Source organism: Empidonax traillii, unplaced genomic scaffold (assembly GCF_003031625.1).
Source record: "Empidonax traillii isolate 1590-97213 ecotype Southwest subspecies unplaced genomic scaffold, ASM303162v1 scaffold135:size1941959, whole genome shotgun sequence".
Classification (NCBI taxonomy): domain Eukaryota; kingdom Metazoa; phylum Chordata; class Aves; order Passeriformes; family Tyrannidae; genus Empidonax; species Empidonax traillii.
The window spans coordinates 1,449,589-1,463,948 of NW_020955328.1; the positions used below are offsets into that span (position 1 = coordinate 1,449,589).

The window sequence follows — 14,360 nt, forward strand, 5'->3', positions numbered from 1 at the left end:
TCCCAATCCCACATCCCATATCCCACACCCCATATCCCAATCCCACATCCCATATCCCAATCCCACAATCCCAATTCCCCTTCAGCCCCGGCCGCCCCTTCCCTCCATCCCCGCCAGGGGGCGCCCCCCCGTGGCCACGCCCCCCGCTCGGCCCCGCCCCTTCCCGGCCCCGGCGGGGCCCGCGAGGCTCCCGCGCTGCCGGCACCGCTCTCGCTTCCCCCTCGCCGTCCCACCGGCCGCCCGGACACCGCCCTCCGCGCTCCCCCCGGCCCGCCCCGGCCCGTCCCCGGCTCCCCGCTCCCCCCTTCGCCCCTCGCGGGCCGCGCCGGGGCCGCCTCCCCTCACCTCGCTCGGGGCGGCGGGTCGGGCCCGCGCGCGCCCCGCCGTGCGCACGCGCCGGGGCCGGGCGGGGCGCGGGCGCCCCCTGGCGGGTGCCGGGAGAGCCGCAGGGCCCGCCCCGCCCCGAGCGGGGCTGAGGGAGCCGGGACAGCCCGGGGGGGCTGGGGGGGATCGTGAGGGTGTCCTGGGGGGCATCGTGAGGGTGTCCCGGGGGGGATCGTGAGGGTGTCCCGGGGGGGATCGTGAGGGTGTCCTGGGGGTCTCCGAGCGGTCAGAGTTCTGCCGGGCTGAGTTCCCAAGGGCAGCCTGGGGGCAATTGTGACAGTGATGCTGAGTTAAAATGGGGTTTAACACAAAGTCATCCTCTCTTTATGGTGCCCCGGTGCTGGCAATGGAACCGGTATTTCGGGGATCTCAAATACTTACGCTTGGGTTTGTGCTTACACAAAGCCTTAAGCTGAAGGAGGGCAGGGTTAGATTGGGTATTAATTAGACCAGGCTGCTCCAAACCCTGTCCAACCTGGCTTTGGACAGTTCCAGGGATCCAGGGGCAGCCACAGCTTCTCTGGGCAACCTGTGCCAGGGCCTCATCACCCTCACAGCCAAGAATTTCTTCCTAATATCCACTCTAACCCTCTTCTCTATCAGTTTGAAGGCCTTCCCCCTTGTTCCAGCTGTACCCCTTGCTGGAATTGTTTAACAGCAAGACTAAAAATACCCAGAACTTATTTCCTTTTCCTTTTGCCCAGTGCCCCAAGTGCGTGTGAAAAATTATGAGAAGAAAATTGCAAGTTGGGAGAGGCAGAGTTTGGAATGTCAGTGCAATATTTATTGCTTATGCTAACAGGTTTTTCCTGCATCTGGGAATTAAGACTCTGGGTGGTTAATGGAAGGAATCAGCATATGGGTGAACACAGCTGGTTCCTGCTGTTCCCAGGAAGAGGTGAGGGAAAGGTGACGGATGTTTTCAGATGAAAAGGGTTCTCTGAGACCATTTCTTCCTGAAAAGTGCCTGTGACAGTTGAGGAGTGTGTGATTTTTGGAGAGTGAAGGGATGGATCATCTCCCAGGCACTGGCGGGATTTCCACCGGAGCTCTGGCACGGGCAGAGGTGGTGCCAGGCAGGCTGGGCCCAGACCACATGGGGGCTTTTTGGTTAGTGATAAAGGCTAAAACTGCTTAGGAAATGAAGGTGGATGTGCTCCCCTCTGCTTCCCTGCCCAGGCTGAGCCCCAGGTGAAATAGCAGCTCTGGGGGCACCTATGCCCACCAAACCCAGAGGCCACACATACAGAAAGAAGTAGGAACATCACTAGGCTGCTGTCTGCAGGTGAATCACAAAGTCCTGGTGGGATTTCTCCAGGCTGTGGGGTGGATTTTTTGGGGGAAAATCGGCGTTTGCTGCGTTAGGCACACGGGGGCGATGGAAATCACCTTTTCCTGCAGAGCTCGTGGCTCTGAAATGCTGAGTAACCACAGGTTTTTGTCCCCAAGCACAGAAAGATAAAATATTTCTGTTCAGTCACAAATAACCGCCGACATTTCAAGTGGCTGAGACCCCAGAGACTCCTGAAAACTTTTCCATAAGCATTGATATTATTTAAGATGTTTAAGTTTAAAACGAGAGCAAATGGGAGCCTCAGGGGCTTGTGTGTCAGTGTTTGTTTTGCATGCCTGTTTAGTTCAGATATTCATGGTGGGTCAGGATGGATTTTAGTATAAATATTTAATATTTACGGTCTATCAGGTGGTGTAAAACAGACTCTCTTTGCACTCTTGCAGGTTTTTTATTTCAGTGTATTCAGCTTCTTTAGTTCAATGATTTTTTTCCATCTAGAATTGAAAAGCCAAGAGTAGAATTGAGGAAAAAAAAAACCCACAAAACCCACTATAGTAAAGGTGTGAAAAGATAAGGTAGTTTGGGAATTTCCAGTGGCATGGCTGGTGTGAGGAACACTGGATCTATTCCATGCCCAGGAGGGCTTCCTGATAAATTTGCCCTCATACACTTCACTTCAGTATCCTTTTTTTTAAGCTGTATTTCTATACTCACTATTTTTTATGCAATTTGCTCAAGATAGAGCAATCCTTAGGAATGCAGAATTCAGCCTGTAAAAGTGCAAAAATACTGGAAGGAGAATCAGGCTACAAATAATGACAAATGTTTATTTTTGATGCATTTTTGTCTGTACCGTTACTGGATGTTCACTTTCACTTTCTCAGCTTCTCCTCCTGGGCTGGGAATGCTGAGACTTTGCAGCTTTACAAGAGGATTTGGGGCACTTGTTGGGACACCTGGGCCCGGGAACAGCCCATCTCGTGGACTGTGTTAGTGATGGCAGCACACCTGGAGAGAATGAGGTGTTGTGTGAGTGCTTGTGCCCCAAAACAGGCAGACTGAGCGTTGTGAAGATTGACATTCCATTTCTGAGTTTTTTTTTCTTTTTTAAACAGCTACACCATGATTTTGCTTTAAGAAGGGATCTGACCTTTCTCTCCAGGACTTGCCTGCCAGGGCATGAGCAGTGCCAGGCTGGAAGTGTCACCGACCTCGCTCACCTGGGATGATCTGCCCTGTGTTTGCACTGGGGATGTTATCAGAGCCTGGGGAGGAGAGGTGGAACCCGAATTTGGCGTCATGAAAGGTAAAATCGTTTTCCCTGTATTTTTTTGGAGTTTATTTACCTGCTTTACTAAGGCTAAACTTCCTTATTTTGAGAAAATGGAGTGGCACGTGTTCACAGTGCACGTGCTTGTAAGTCATGGAATGAGAGTAAATAATGTCCTGTGTCCAATTTCTGGGCATGATAGGAAAAGGCATGGATTTAACCACCCCTTCTTTAAAGCAGAATGTGATTATGATTCCAAATCCAGTAAAACCATTGGAAAGTGTGTCTGAACTTTGTGAATCTGTGTGTTTGTATTGAAACACATATTAGTGCTGCCTGACAGCCCTTCCCACGAAGGAACTTGAAGCTTGAACACATTTCTACCTAATTCTTTGCAACTATTTCAGTCAAGAATCGAGGGACATTTTGAGCCATTTCTGCTCCCGTGTAAGTCACAGCAAACCCCCCACCCCAGCTGTCCTAAATATGGGATTTGATTCAGCATGGTCAGTAGTCATTGCTGGGTATTGCTTACCCTGCAATATATTCCAAATCACGTGTGGTAATTGCTCTGAAATTGCATTTCCTTCTGGGGAGTGTCCCACCACCACCTCTGCACTGTGAGCTGAGATTTTCTTGCTGGATTCAGTGGGGAGAGCAGGTGGGAAAGATAAAGCCCAGAGCTTTTATTTGCTTGTGTAGAATTAGCCTATGGAAGGTTTGGGGATCTATTCTCTGCTGTGTGTATACAGGCTATAGGCAACTGTCCTGCCCTGTGATGTGATGTTCCAGTGCCTGATCACCCTCTGGGGGAAGAACCTGTTCCTAGTATCCAACCTAACCCCCCCTGGCTCATCTCCAGCTGTTCCCTGGGGTCCTGTCCCTGTCACACCGAGCAGGGGTCGGAGCTGCCCCTCCTGCAACCCCTCACGAGTCTCCCCTCAGTCTGCTCTGCTCCAGCTGAACACACCAAGTGCCCTCAGCCACTCCTCACACGGCTTCCCCTGGCCCTTCACCATCCTCATAGCCCCAAAAAATCACCTTCCAGACCCACGGGTGTCTCAGGTTAATGTACTGAACTTGCTGTTTCTCACGTGTCCGTGCCTCTCTCTGCCCTTGAATGGCAGGGCTGTGCAGGATTTCGGGGTGTGAAGCAATCCCTCCCCCCGCAGTGTTTGGCCAGTGCTGGTGCCTGGCTGGGCAGGGCACACAGGCAGTGTGCAGGTGCAGGTTTTAGCACGCCTGCAGCTCTGGGAGCACCAGCCAGGATGAACTCAGCACCTGTCGTAATCCCTGGTTTTGTAAGGTCTCTGTGTAGTTATTATCAGTGATTTGGGACCAATCCCTCAGCAAGCCAAGCACTCCCCCTCATTTCTGCAGGAGCTGGGATTTGGGACTGGGGGTGATTGACAACCTTTCTCTTTTAGCTCCTTCGCAAAAAGTACTTCACCAGAGGAGGATTCTTTATGTGAAAGACACATTTATATCTATAAATAAAAGCGTCCATGCCCAAATTTTCCAGATTTGGTCTGGATGGATGGTTGTGAGAACATGGTCTGTTCCTCCAGTAATTTTATTAGCTACAAAGCCCCAAATCAGATTTTCTGGCTGTGTAATTCCTGCCTGCAGCAGGCACATATCCCCCCACGTGCTGCCAAGTCAGAGTAGTTTCCTGCCCAAGCACAGTCTCACACCCTCTAACACCGCCTCGATCTTGAAACACATCTTAAAAAGAAACTGCCTGGAGTTTGGCACTGGAGTGTGTGGCTCAGGAAAATCACTGCTCTGTCACCACTCCTGCTGCTGAAGTGTCTGTGAGCCTGAGGCTGTCCCAGAGCCAGGGTGGGCTCTGTCAGGAGTGTCCTCTCAGACCTGCCATCACCCTTTGTGTGAAGTGCAGGAATAGAGAACCCAAAAATAGAAATGATACAGGAAAACCCAACTTGCCCATCAGGAGGAGCTGTGGCTGCCCCATCCCTGGAAGTGCTTGCAGTGAGGACTGTTGGAAGAGCCCCCAGAGCTGTTTGTGCAGGTCCTTGGGCTTTTTTACCCCCTTGTCCTTCATTGGGGGTATTCCAGAACCGTAGGTACGCAATCCACGTGCTCTGGGATGGAGCAAGGGGACACTGCGGGGTCCCTTTCAGGATCAGCCTGCACAGGCGACCAGATCCAGCAGCATTGGCAATTAAACTTGCATTACTTATCCCAGTTCAATTACACCAAGCCCGTGATGCCTCAGAGTTCAAACAAAACCCGAAAAGGTGAAAAAAAAAGGAAAAAGGAGAAGGGGTGGCTTTTTAATCCCTCCGCTGTCTGCAGGGCAGGCTGCTAAAGGTCACAGGCGAGCAGGAAAGGCGCTGGCAGCGCTTTGCCGTGTCCTTGCCACCTGTTATCAGCTCTTGTCCCCTGCCTGTGCCAGGGGAGGGGACAGGGCAGCGGCCACGCGGGGCTCTCGTGGGCAAGGACCTGGCCGGGCTGGGGTCCTCACAAGGAGGGGCCAGGCTGGAAAAGGGACCCCACAGTGTCCCCCTTGCTCCATCCCAGAGCGCGTGGATTGCGTACCTACGGTTCTGGAATACCCCCAGCGAAGGACAGTAAAGAAGTTCACCCTCACGCCCAGCAGGAACTTCTTGGGCATCAATTCCTGTTGTCATCCCCAAGCAGAGAGCCTGGTCCATCCTCTGAACCCCCTCCCCTCTCTCGTTGCCTCCTCCCGAGGCTGAGCAGGCCCAGCTCCCTTCAGCCTTTTCCCGTACGTGCTGCCGCAGCCCCCGGATCACCGATCCCTATTCGGGGACGGGATAGGGGGGGGGGTGTCCCGATTTTGGGTTGGGGGTCCCGTATCCAAGGGGTGTGTCCGTGTGTCCCCCCCCCCCATCTCAGGCCACGCTTGGCCCCGCCCCCCTCCCTCCGCCCGCCGGCCAATGGGAGCGCGTCTCGCTCACGAGTGGGCGTGGCCCACTCTGAGGCCCTGACCTGAAGTAACCCCGATCACACCACCGAGGGGGCGTGGCCCAGGCGGGTAGGGCGGGGCGTGGCCGAGGGGGGCGTGGCCCAGGCGGGAGCGCCAGGCCCGGGGCCCGGCGGCGGCTCCGCTGCACCGGCACCGTGAGGTGAGGGCGGGGCGGGCACCGGCACCGTGAGGGGAAGTGGGGGGGGGGACAACACACCGAGGTTCGGGAGATGGGGAAGCCCCGCGGCGCTGCGTGGATGGGGCTGGGCCGGCCGGGCTGGGGAGGGAGCTGGCCAGGCGCCGGGAGGATGGCCGGGGCCATGCCGTGCCAGGCCATGCCGTGCCCGGCCGGGCCGGCGGGATGGAATGGGGTGCGGGGGGGGGGAAGCCGTACCGGGAAGAGCCGGTGGGAGATGGGGCAGCGATGTGGGTGCCTTTCCGCAGGCTGGGGGTTCCCGGTTCCCTCCCGGTTCCCTCCCGGTTCCCTCCCGGTCCCGTGGCCGCCCCGCGCCCCACGCCCGGTGGAACAACACGTGGGCGGCGGGGAGCGCATCCCCTGCTCCATCCCATCCCACCCCATCCCTCTCCCAACCCTCCGGGGTGGGAGAATTTCAGGATCTCCGGCGGATAGTTCGGGTCTGGTTGTGCCGAGGGGGCTTGCCCCTCCCCGGGGATGCTCCAGAGCGGTGAAGTTGTAAAAAAGCGGAGCAAACCGAATTTGTTCCCTGCCTCGCCTTCCGCGGCGTCTTCTCTCTGAAAGTCTTCTCGGGGAAGTTTAAAATGAAAAATGCCTCGTTAAAAAAAAAAAAAAGTATCCAGAGTGTGAGTGGAGTGTGTTCTGGGTTAGCAGGCAGGAAACACTCAGCAAACTGGTTTCAGTGATGCCGAATTCTCTCCAAGACAGCGGGACTCAGACAGTCTCGAGTGTTTTAGCAAACTAGGAGAACTGTAAATATAGGCTTTTTTTTGGCCTCTTGTTAGTTTGGATCTCAGGAGAAGGTTCTTCCCCCAGAGGGTGGTTGGCACTGAACAGGCTCCCCAGGGCAGTGGGCACAGCCCCAAGGCTGCCAGAGCTGCAGGAGGGTTTGGACAACGCTCTGAGGGGCAGGGTGGGATTGTTGGGGTGTCTGTGCAGGGGTTGGACTTGATTAGATACTGTGAAGAAATCCTTCCCTGTGAGGGTGGGCAGGCCCTGGCACAGGTTTCCCAAAGAAGCTGTGGCTGCCCCATCCCTGAAAGTGTCCAAGGCCAGGTTGGACGGGGCTTGGAGCGACCTGGGCTGGTGGAAAGTGTCCCTGCCCATGGCAGGGGATGGGACTGGATGAGCTTTAAGGTCCCTTCTGACCCAAACCATTCCAGGATTCTGTAATCCTTGTGGGTGCCTTCCAGCTCAGGATATTCTGTGATTCTGTGATTTTTGGAGTTGGCACAGGCATCTTGTACTGGAGGAGACCTGGGAAGCATCTCTTCCACTTGTAAATTAAAGTTCATGTGTGTAATGTCAATACAGTAAATGTGCAAACCAGCTCCCTAGAATCTCTCCCCTGTGGCCATGCATTCATAGAATCACAGAATGTCCTGAGCTGGAAGGGACCCACAGGGACCACCCAGTCCAACTCCTGCCCACTGCCCTGGGGAGCCTGTTCAGTGCCAACCACCCCCTGGGGGAAGAACCTTCTCCTGAGATCCAACCTCGTGTGGCCCTTCCAGACCCTTCCCCATCCTCGTGTCCCTCCTCTGGACACTGTCCCATAGCTTTGTCTCCTTGCTGAGCTGTGGAGCCCAAACTGCCCCAGGGGAGAGCAGCAGATGTGGAGTTTTGGACATTGGAACCCAGAGGGCTTCGCAGGGGGTTTGGTGTCGCCGAGGATGATTTGGGCAGGGAGTGAAGCAATGCCCAATGATTAACCAGGAGGCACGGCTCAGGTGGAGCTGGGCTGAGCTGGAGCCAGGCTGGGGCAGTCCCTGGGCACGTTAAAACGGGGCAGCACTGGCCTGGCAGAGCCGGGCCCGGAGTGACACCGGGCGTGTTGGGTGCTGGGGGCCCCTCTGGGTGCAGGAACTGTCCCCTCAGCCTGTCCTGACCTGGACACTGCCCCCCAGCCCTGGTACAGGTGAGCACCTTGCTGATTTTTTTTTTTGTGGGCAGGAGAAGCAGCTCAGTAATTGACTTGTTACACAGGTGTCATCTGTTGTTCATCTGGTTTTACCTTTTTTTCTCTGCTGTTTTCTGTTACCTGGGTTCCTTCAGGTAGGGCAGTGAGAGCACAAATCCATTTCATCACTTTTGGGTGGTTTGTGTTGACCAGTAATGCCACAGATCCCTGGGCTTTAATCAGGAGACCTTTAAATGCAACTAGTTTTATTCCTTTCCTTTCTGTATGACATATCAATATTACAGAAGTATTATTCTGATTCTTTCCAAGAACCTACAACTCATTTCCACTGAAATATTGATGTTCTTTTTACAGTGGATCTGTCTTCAGGATGGGATGGTTTGGAAAGATAAGAAACTTTCGTTTCCATTATCCAGGTTTCATGCCTCGGCGTAATTTACAATATTAAAAGTGATCTTAAAGTGCAACTATTATCAAGCTTCTAAAGTCTTGTATTCTTACACGTGCATTTCACTGTCAAGCCAAAAATGTGACTAATGGTGGTAGCAGAGCTGTGGAGGAGTGAATGGGGGGTTGTTTCACCCCAGGCAGAACCAGACAGGTCTCATTCTGAGCTGGGATTGCAGAGTTGTGGCTGCTCATGGTGTGAGCAGGGTTTGGGTGCCCCGTGGCCCAGGCCCTGCAGAGCTGGGCTGTGTGGAGGGGCTGTGTGTCTGCAGAGCTCTGATGTGCTGATTCCCCAGGAGGAGGGAGCTCAGTGTGGCTCAGGCCCTGTCTGAATCCAGCTGTGATTAACCACGTTCCTATACCTGAGCAGGCTCAGTGATGTTACCTGTCCCTGCAGCCTCGCAGGGTCGAACTCTGAGCTTCATCCTGCCCCAAATTACAGCTTTTTCCAGTCTCTCTGCAAAAGTTGGTGTGTTTGACAGGCTGTTGGCACCTGCACAGGTGAGTGTAGGGGCTGTGTAGAGCTGACAATCCAGATAATTTTGGTTTCCAGGGTCTAGTTCAACAGTATTAAGACAAACAGTGTGCAGTGGTTCGTGGCACATGAATTTATCTTGGTGCTCAGCTGCATTCAAGGTGCTTCTTAAGAACTGTGGCAGTTACAGCTCAGAGCCAGGGCAATGTGCAGAGGTCTAATATACCCAGTTTGTGCTATATACCTCTGTATTTGTATATTTAACTATATTTTTGTGTATATATAATGTACCTCTTTATTTGTTTCTATGCAGTGTAACTGTACCGTGCACAGCCTTGCACGTTCCCTTTGCAGCCCTGAAATCCAAAGGCTCCAGTGAGGGGAAGATCTCTTGGAAAGTCCATGTTTCGTTTAGCCCCAGACAATGCTGAAATTAATTTAAATATGAATAAGGACTCTCAGTGTGCTGAGAACAAGCCAAGCTTATCACTTCAGTGCTGATTGCAAAACCCCAGCGGAACTCCTGGCTTTGGGACTGGGCTCCCAGGGCTTGGAAGTGCCTTGGGAAATAGACCTGAGTGGGGTTTCATGGATAGCTGATTTCTCTGGAGCAGAGTTGGACAAACCAGGTGCTGGAGTCAAGTTTGTTTGAGCCTGGCAGTGGGATCGGGACGTGTGGCCTTGGGTGGGTGGTTTCTCATGGAATATTTGAGTGAAATGCTTCACTCTTCCTGTTCCCCTGCTCCTCCCACCAAAAAAAAAAAAAAAAAAACACCTTGAAATGTGCTTATTAATATATTAGTTATTGTAATTAGAAAAGGTTTGCCTTCATTGAGATAGAGTTGGAGTTAGTTTGGCCGCGTCCCAGAACTCTTCAGCGCTGGTGATTGTGCCAACAGTAAATCTGTCTGGATGAAAATCTTTAGGAGTGATCTGATGCCAGGATAAACATGCACATAAATACTGTCTTCGTGTTTACATGCACAAACAGCATTTGATTCGAGTTTTGTGCTATCTGAGCACCTCAGTTAAAGAAATCTCCCTGCATGGTTTAGTTTGCACATTGCAGGTGGGTACAGCAACTTTCTGGTTGTGCTTTCCCTTCTCCTCATCTCTACCCTCAAAGGTGTTTTTTTTAATGCTTTTAATGCCCATGTGGGGCTGATATTTGTGACTTTTCAGTTATAAAATGGTTAACGATGTCTCTGTCAAACGAAGTGCCCGTGGCCACAGGGCAGCTGGAGTTTGTGGGAGGACTGATGTCAACACAGGATTTGATCTAAATAATTCAGTCAGGTACATTCACGGGAAAAGTGCATGAGCCAGTTGGATGAGTTTTTAATTCTCAGTTACTGATGGGAAGCAGGGATTGCTCTGGCTGCAAGTGCTTGTCTGGGCTCTCATTGCAGCCACCGTCAGGTCCCGTTTGTGTGCTGACACGGGCCAGGTCCTTGTGCCCCTCAAACCATCGTGTTCGTGTCGAGCTGCATCCCTGGGCTTGGCATGGGGGGGCTGGAATTAGCAGGACTGATGAGCTTCCCCCACCAGTTCAGGCTGTCCCTGTGGTGTGAGAGTCACAGCTGTCAAACAGTCTGTCCTCTGGGGAGGTTGGGTTCGTGTCCCCTCGTCTCCTCCTTGTCCGGATTGCTCTACCGCAGTTTGATGGATGAACTGTTGGGTTTTTCATGTAAAAATATGGTATGTCAGCAGTCTCTTCTAGCCACCAGCTTCTCCCAAGGTTTCTGGTTGTCACTGGGATTCATTCCTTGGGGCTCAGCTGAAGGCAGCCAGCAGATCAGAAGCTGGCAGGCAGAAAGTCTGACATGAGTGGGTAGTGCTGGCACAACACTCCTTTTAGAAGCAGAACTTCACAGACAGGTGGGACGGTCAGGTGTGTGCTGAGACCTCGCTCAGAACCTTCCAGAAGGATGGACTGGCAGGAGGTGCCACGGCTGGACTTGGGCACTGCGGGCTCAGCTCCTGGGTCACTCTGTGCCTGGAGCCAGCGAGCCAGTGTGTGCTGTACCTGCCCTTATTCCAGGACAGCTCAAAGGCTCCTGGCCAGGAAAACACCCAGGGAATATGCTTCACAGTAATCCTAATACTTACTTCCTAATTCTTTTCTTTTCCAGTTCCTTTTGGAAGTGGATAACTGCTCAGATTGGAAGGATAACAAGAGGTAAGTGCATTCCTCACTTTCTAACAACGTGTTTCCAGCTCTGTGTAGTTGTCAGATAAATGCATCAAACACCAGCAGAGCAGGGGGTATCAAATCTCCATTCCCCTTCCACCTTTGTGCTGTGAGAGGCTCCTTTGTTTTCCACATCTGTCACAGCTCTTTCTCAGTTGTAATTGTTCTTTTAGTTTTGAAGAAAATGCTTTCATTCCCTGTTGGAACACTGGAAAGCTCAGCCCCATCCCTGGAAGTATTCAAGGCCGGGCTTGGAGTTCCTTGTATTCAGAGATTCTTCCCTCTTTATACAATTATTTTTTAAAGGACAATGGAGACATGAACTTTTGTATTTTCCTCTGGGAGCTGTGAATAGTGCCACTAAGTTTCGATATATTAAATACCTTCAATATATTCAGTAATTGGCAGGGATGATCTGAGACCAAGGGGTTAAAGTCAGGGTGAGGTCACAAGCCCTCCTGGCTGGCAGATCAGCTTAGATTCCTAAAAGAATCCTGAGAAGCATGAGGTTTTCTGAAGAAATGTAAGAGATAATGTGTCTTGCACCTCGCAAGGGCTGGGAAAAGGATGGTTTTGATCATTCAAACCCATTATTTGATTAGAATAATTAAAGATATGTCCAACACCTCACAAAGTGAGTCCCAGAGTTCAGATCCTGTTGAAACACAAATTTTTAATCGTGGAATGGCTGAGGATGGAAGAGCCTCTGGAGTCCAAGCCCTGAGAGCAGGTTCAGCTACAGCAGGTTGCTCAGAACCACATCCAGTCGGGTTTTACATGTCACCAATAACTGAAAGAATAAAACTAAAGAATAACAGGAAAAAATGTCTAGTCCTACATTTGTCTGTAGGTTTGGGGTTTGGTGTGGGGTGTTTTGGGGGGTTGAAGTGCCTCCTTGAAGTGACTTGTGCAGCTTTGTCTGAGGTAGCAGGTCCTGCAGCAGTGTGAGTGCCCAGCTCGTGGATCCTTGTGCAAACAGAGAAGTCAGTGGCTGGAGCAGAACTGTTCTGATCCTGGACTCTGCCTGGGTTCAGCTCTGACATCCCAACGCTGCACAGAAGTGAACCAGAATTCCTCCACTTTGTCCCTCAGTGGCAGGAATTAACCTCAGATTTGTTTTGTTTTTTTTTTTCCTTTCTTTTGTCCCTTACAGTGCTGAGGGCCCAGTTTGGGGGAGCCATGGAAGAGTCTTCCCAAGCCAATAAATCCCTGGAGCTGAACGCTCACTCCCGCTTCATTATTGGCTCCGTGTCAGAGGATAACTCGGAAGATGAGACGAGCTCCTTGGTGAAGCTGGACCTGCTGGAGGAGAAGGAGAGGTCTTTGTCACCTGCATCTGTGTGCTCGGATTCCCTTTCAGACCTAGGGCTTCCAAACACTCAGGATGGCCTGGCAAGCCATATGAGGTATGGAAAAGTGGCTCTCCAATCTTTTTACCATTCCAAAGGCAATCCGAATATTCAGCTTTGTATCCAGGTTTGGCTTCAGTTGGTTTTGCTGTGCCAAGATGTGCTTCAGTGTTCTGTTTCTAAATGACCTCTTGCATGTTTACCTGTATCAAAACCTTCAGCTCTCCATTGGTTTTAATGGAATATCTGTGCCTGAATTCCTTAAGCACCTTCCAGACATCTCAGCTGTCGAGTGCTATGGGCTTGGCTATCCTGCCTGTTCTGTCCTGGCTTTCAGGAAGTGGAAATGGGCTGACTGAGATATTTAAAGTTTTCATTTGTGTCTTTCTGGGCCGTTGTTTGTTGAGACAAGGACAATATTTGCTTATTTTGTCTTTGCACGGAGTTTGCTGCTTTGTGTGCAGCCAGAGAACTGGCAGTGCCCCTGGGTGGGATCAGTGACTCCATGTTGGAAGGGTTTTTTTGGTTTGGATAGAGAAAGTTGTGGTGGTTGTAGAAAACATTGGTGTCCCTCGATGTGGTGATAAACCAAGACTTAATGTGGTCGCTGCTGCCTGAGCTCAGGGAGTTGTTGGTCTCAGGGCTGCTCCACTCCTAATTCTTTGTGCCTCAGATGAGCCATGAGTTGGACTTTGGAGATATCTCCTTGTCCAAAGTCCCCTTTATTTTTAGGTGTTGCTGATTTGCATTCCACTGCTGGGATGTGCCTGTTGGATTTTCCTGGATGCAGCCTGGATATCTTGTGGTTTTGGGGTGTACAGACCACAGTCTCTGTGATCTGTGATTCTAACTGATAAATCTGAAATAAAATGTGGGTGTTGGAATGGATCCTTCCCAAAGCCCAGCTTCTTACCTCCTTATTTATACAACCAGCTACTCCTTGTTCTTCTGCTTTGCTGGTTTCTTTGCTTGTGCAGATTAAGGGATTTTAATCTCCTTTTTTTTTTTTTTTTTTGGACGTTCCCTTCCCACTTTTGGGAGAAGTTTCTGGACACACGTATCAGCAGACTCTTGAGGTGGGGACAGAAGGGGGACAGTGGTCTCTAATTTAGAGGGTTGTCATGGTCCTGCTGATGGGCATGTTCAGCCAACTGGCACTTACACAACAGATATAAAACCTTAAAGCAAATTTACAGAGGGTTACCTTTCCAAAGCCTGCCAGTTGCAATGATTTGCCAGCACAAAAGGTAATTCTGAGGCAGGAAACTGTGACTATATGTATTTTAGGAACAGGAGAACTTGGATGAGCACCTGAGCGTGAATGTGGAAAGAGACAATAGCAGAGAAAGAAAATCAAGCAATTTCCAGGACACTGCCTGGCATGAGAGAGCCCTAATGCAATCGGTGTGCAACCTTGAGCACCTCTGTTGTAACCTGCTTACTTTGGCAGTCGCTTTTGGGAGCTCTTGACTTTGAGTTAAATTGGAGAGAAATGCCAATTCAAATAAAAAAAAAAAAAAAAGAAGTTGCAGGATTTGTAGGCTGTTTTTCTAAGATAAACTCAGATGAGTTGAAATACTTCTCAGGATGGCTGCCCCTTTCATCAGAAGATTTCTAAACCGTGTTTACAGATGGAGAAACTGAGACAAAGACAACAGCAAAGACAAGTTCAGCAACTTGCCTGGAGTCACTGCGTGGCAGTGAGTTCATGGAACACGGGTGCTCGTGCTTCCAGCATCCTTTGGTGATCACAAAGGTACCAAGTGACCAAGATAAAGTCAGGGGGAGTTCTGCACAGTTTGACCAGTGGGGTCACACGAGGTGCAGGTTCTTTTTGAAGACGTTGCCAGAAATCTTTCTGTTTGCTGGTAGTTTTCCCA

At 51.2% G+C, this 14,360-nt stretch overlaps 2 protein-coding genes across 6 annotated transcripts in view; one reads left to right on the forward strand and one right to left on the reverse strand.

Annotated features, from left to right (window-relative positions):
- TADA2A (transcriptional adaptor 2A) overlaps positions 1 to 392 on the reverse strand; it is a 26,830-nt gene extending 26,438 nt beyond the window's left edge. The window contains exon 1 of the mRNA XM_027883868.1: positions 346 to 392. The gene's annotated coding sequence lies outside the window, so the exon portion shown is untranslated. The remainder of the gene's footprint in view (positions 1 to 345) is intronic.
- Positions 393 to 6,005: 5,613 nt separating this feature from the next.
- Positions 6,006 to 14,360, forward strand: part of ACACA (acetyl-CoA carboxylase alpha) — a 109,328-nt gene continuing 100,973 nt past the window's right edge. For 3 of the 5 annotated variants that reach the window (XM_027883800.1, XM_027883802.1, XM_027883804.1), the window contains exons 1-3: positions 7,884 to 8,015; positions 11,073 to 11,119; positions 12,285 to 12,537. In XM_027883800.1, coding sequence (XP_027739601.1) covers positions 12,311 to 12,537 — 227 coding nt within the window. In that variant the 5' untranslated portion in view covers positions 7,884 to 8,015; positions 11,073 to 11,119; positions 12,285 to 12,310. Of the gene's footprint in view, positions 6,062 to 7,883; positions 8,016 to 11,072; positions 11,120 to 12,284; positions 12,538 to 14,360 lie in introns of those variants that run through there. The other 2 variants (XM_027883801.1, XM_027883803.1) reach the window with 2 other exon arrangements.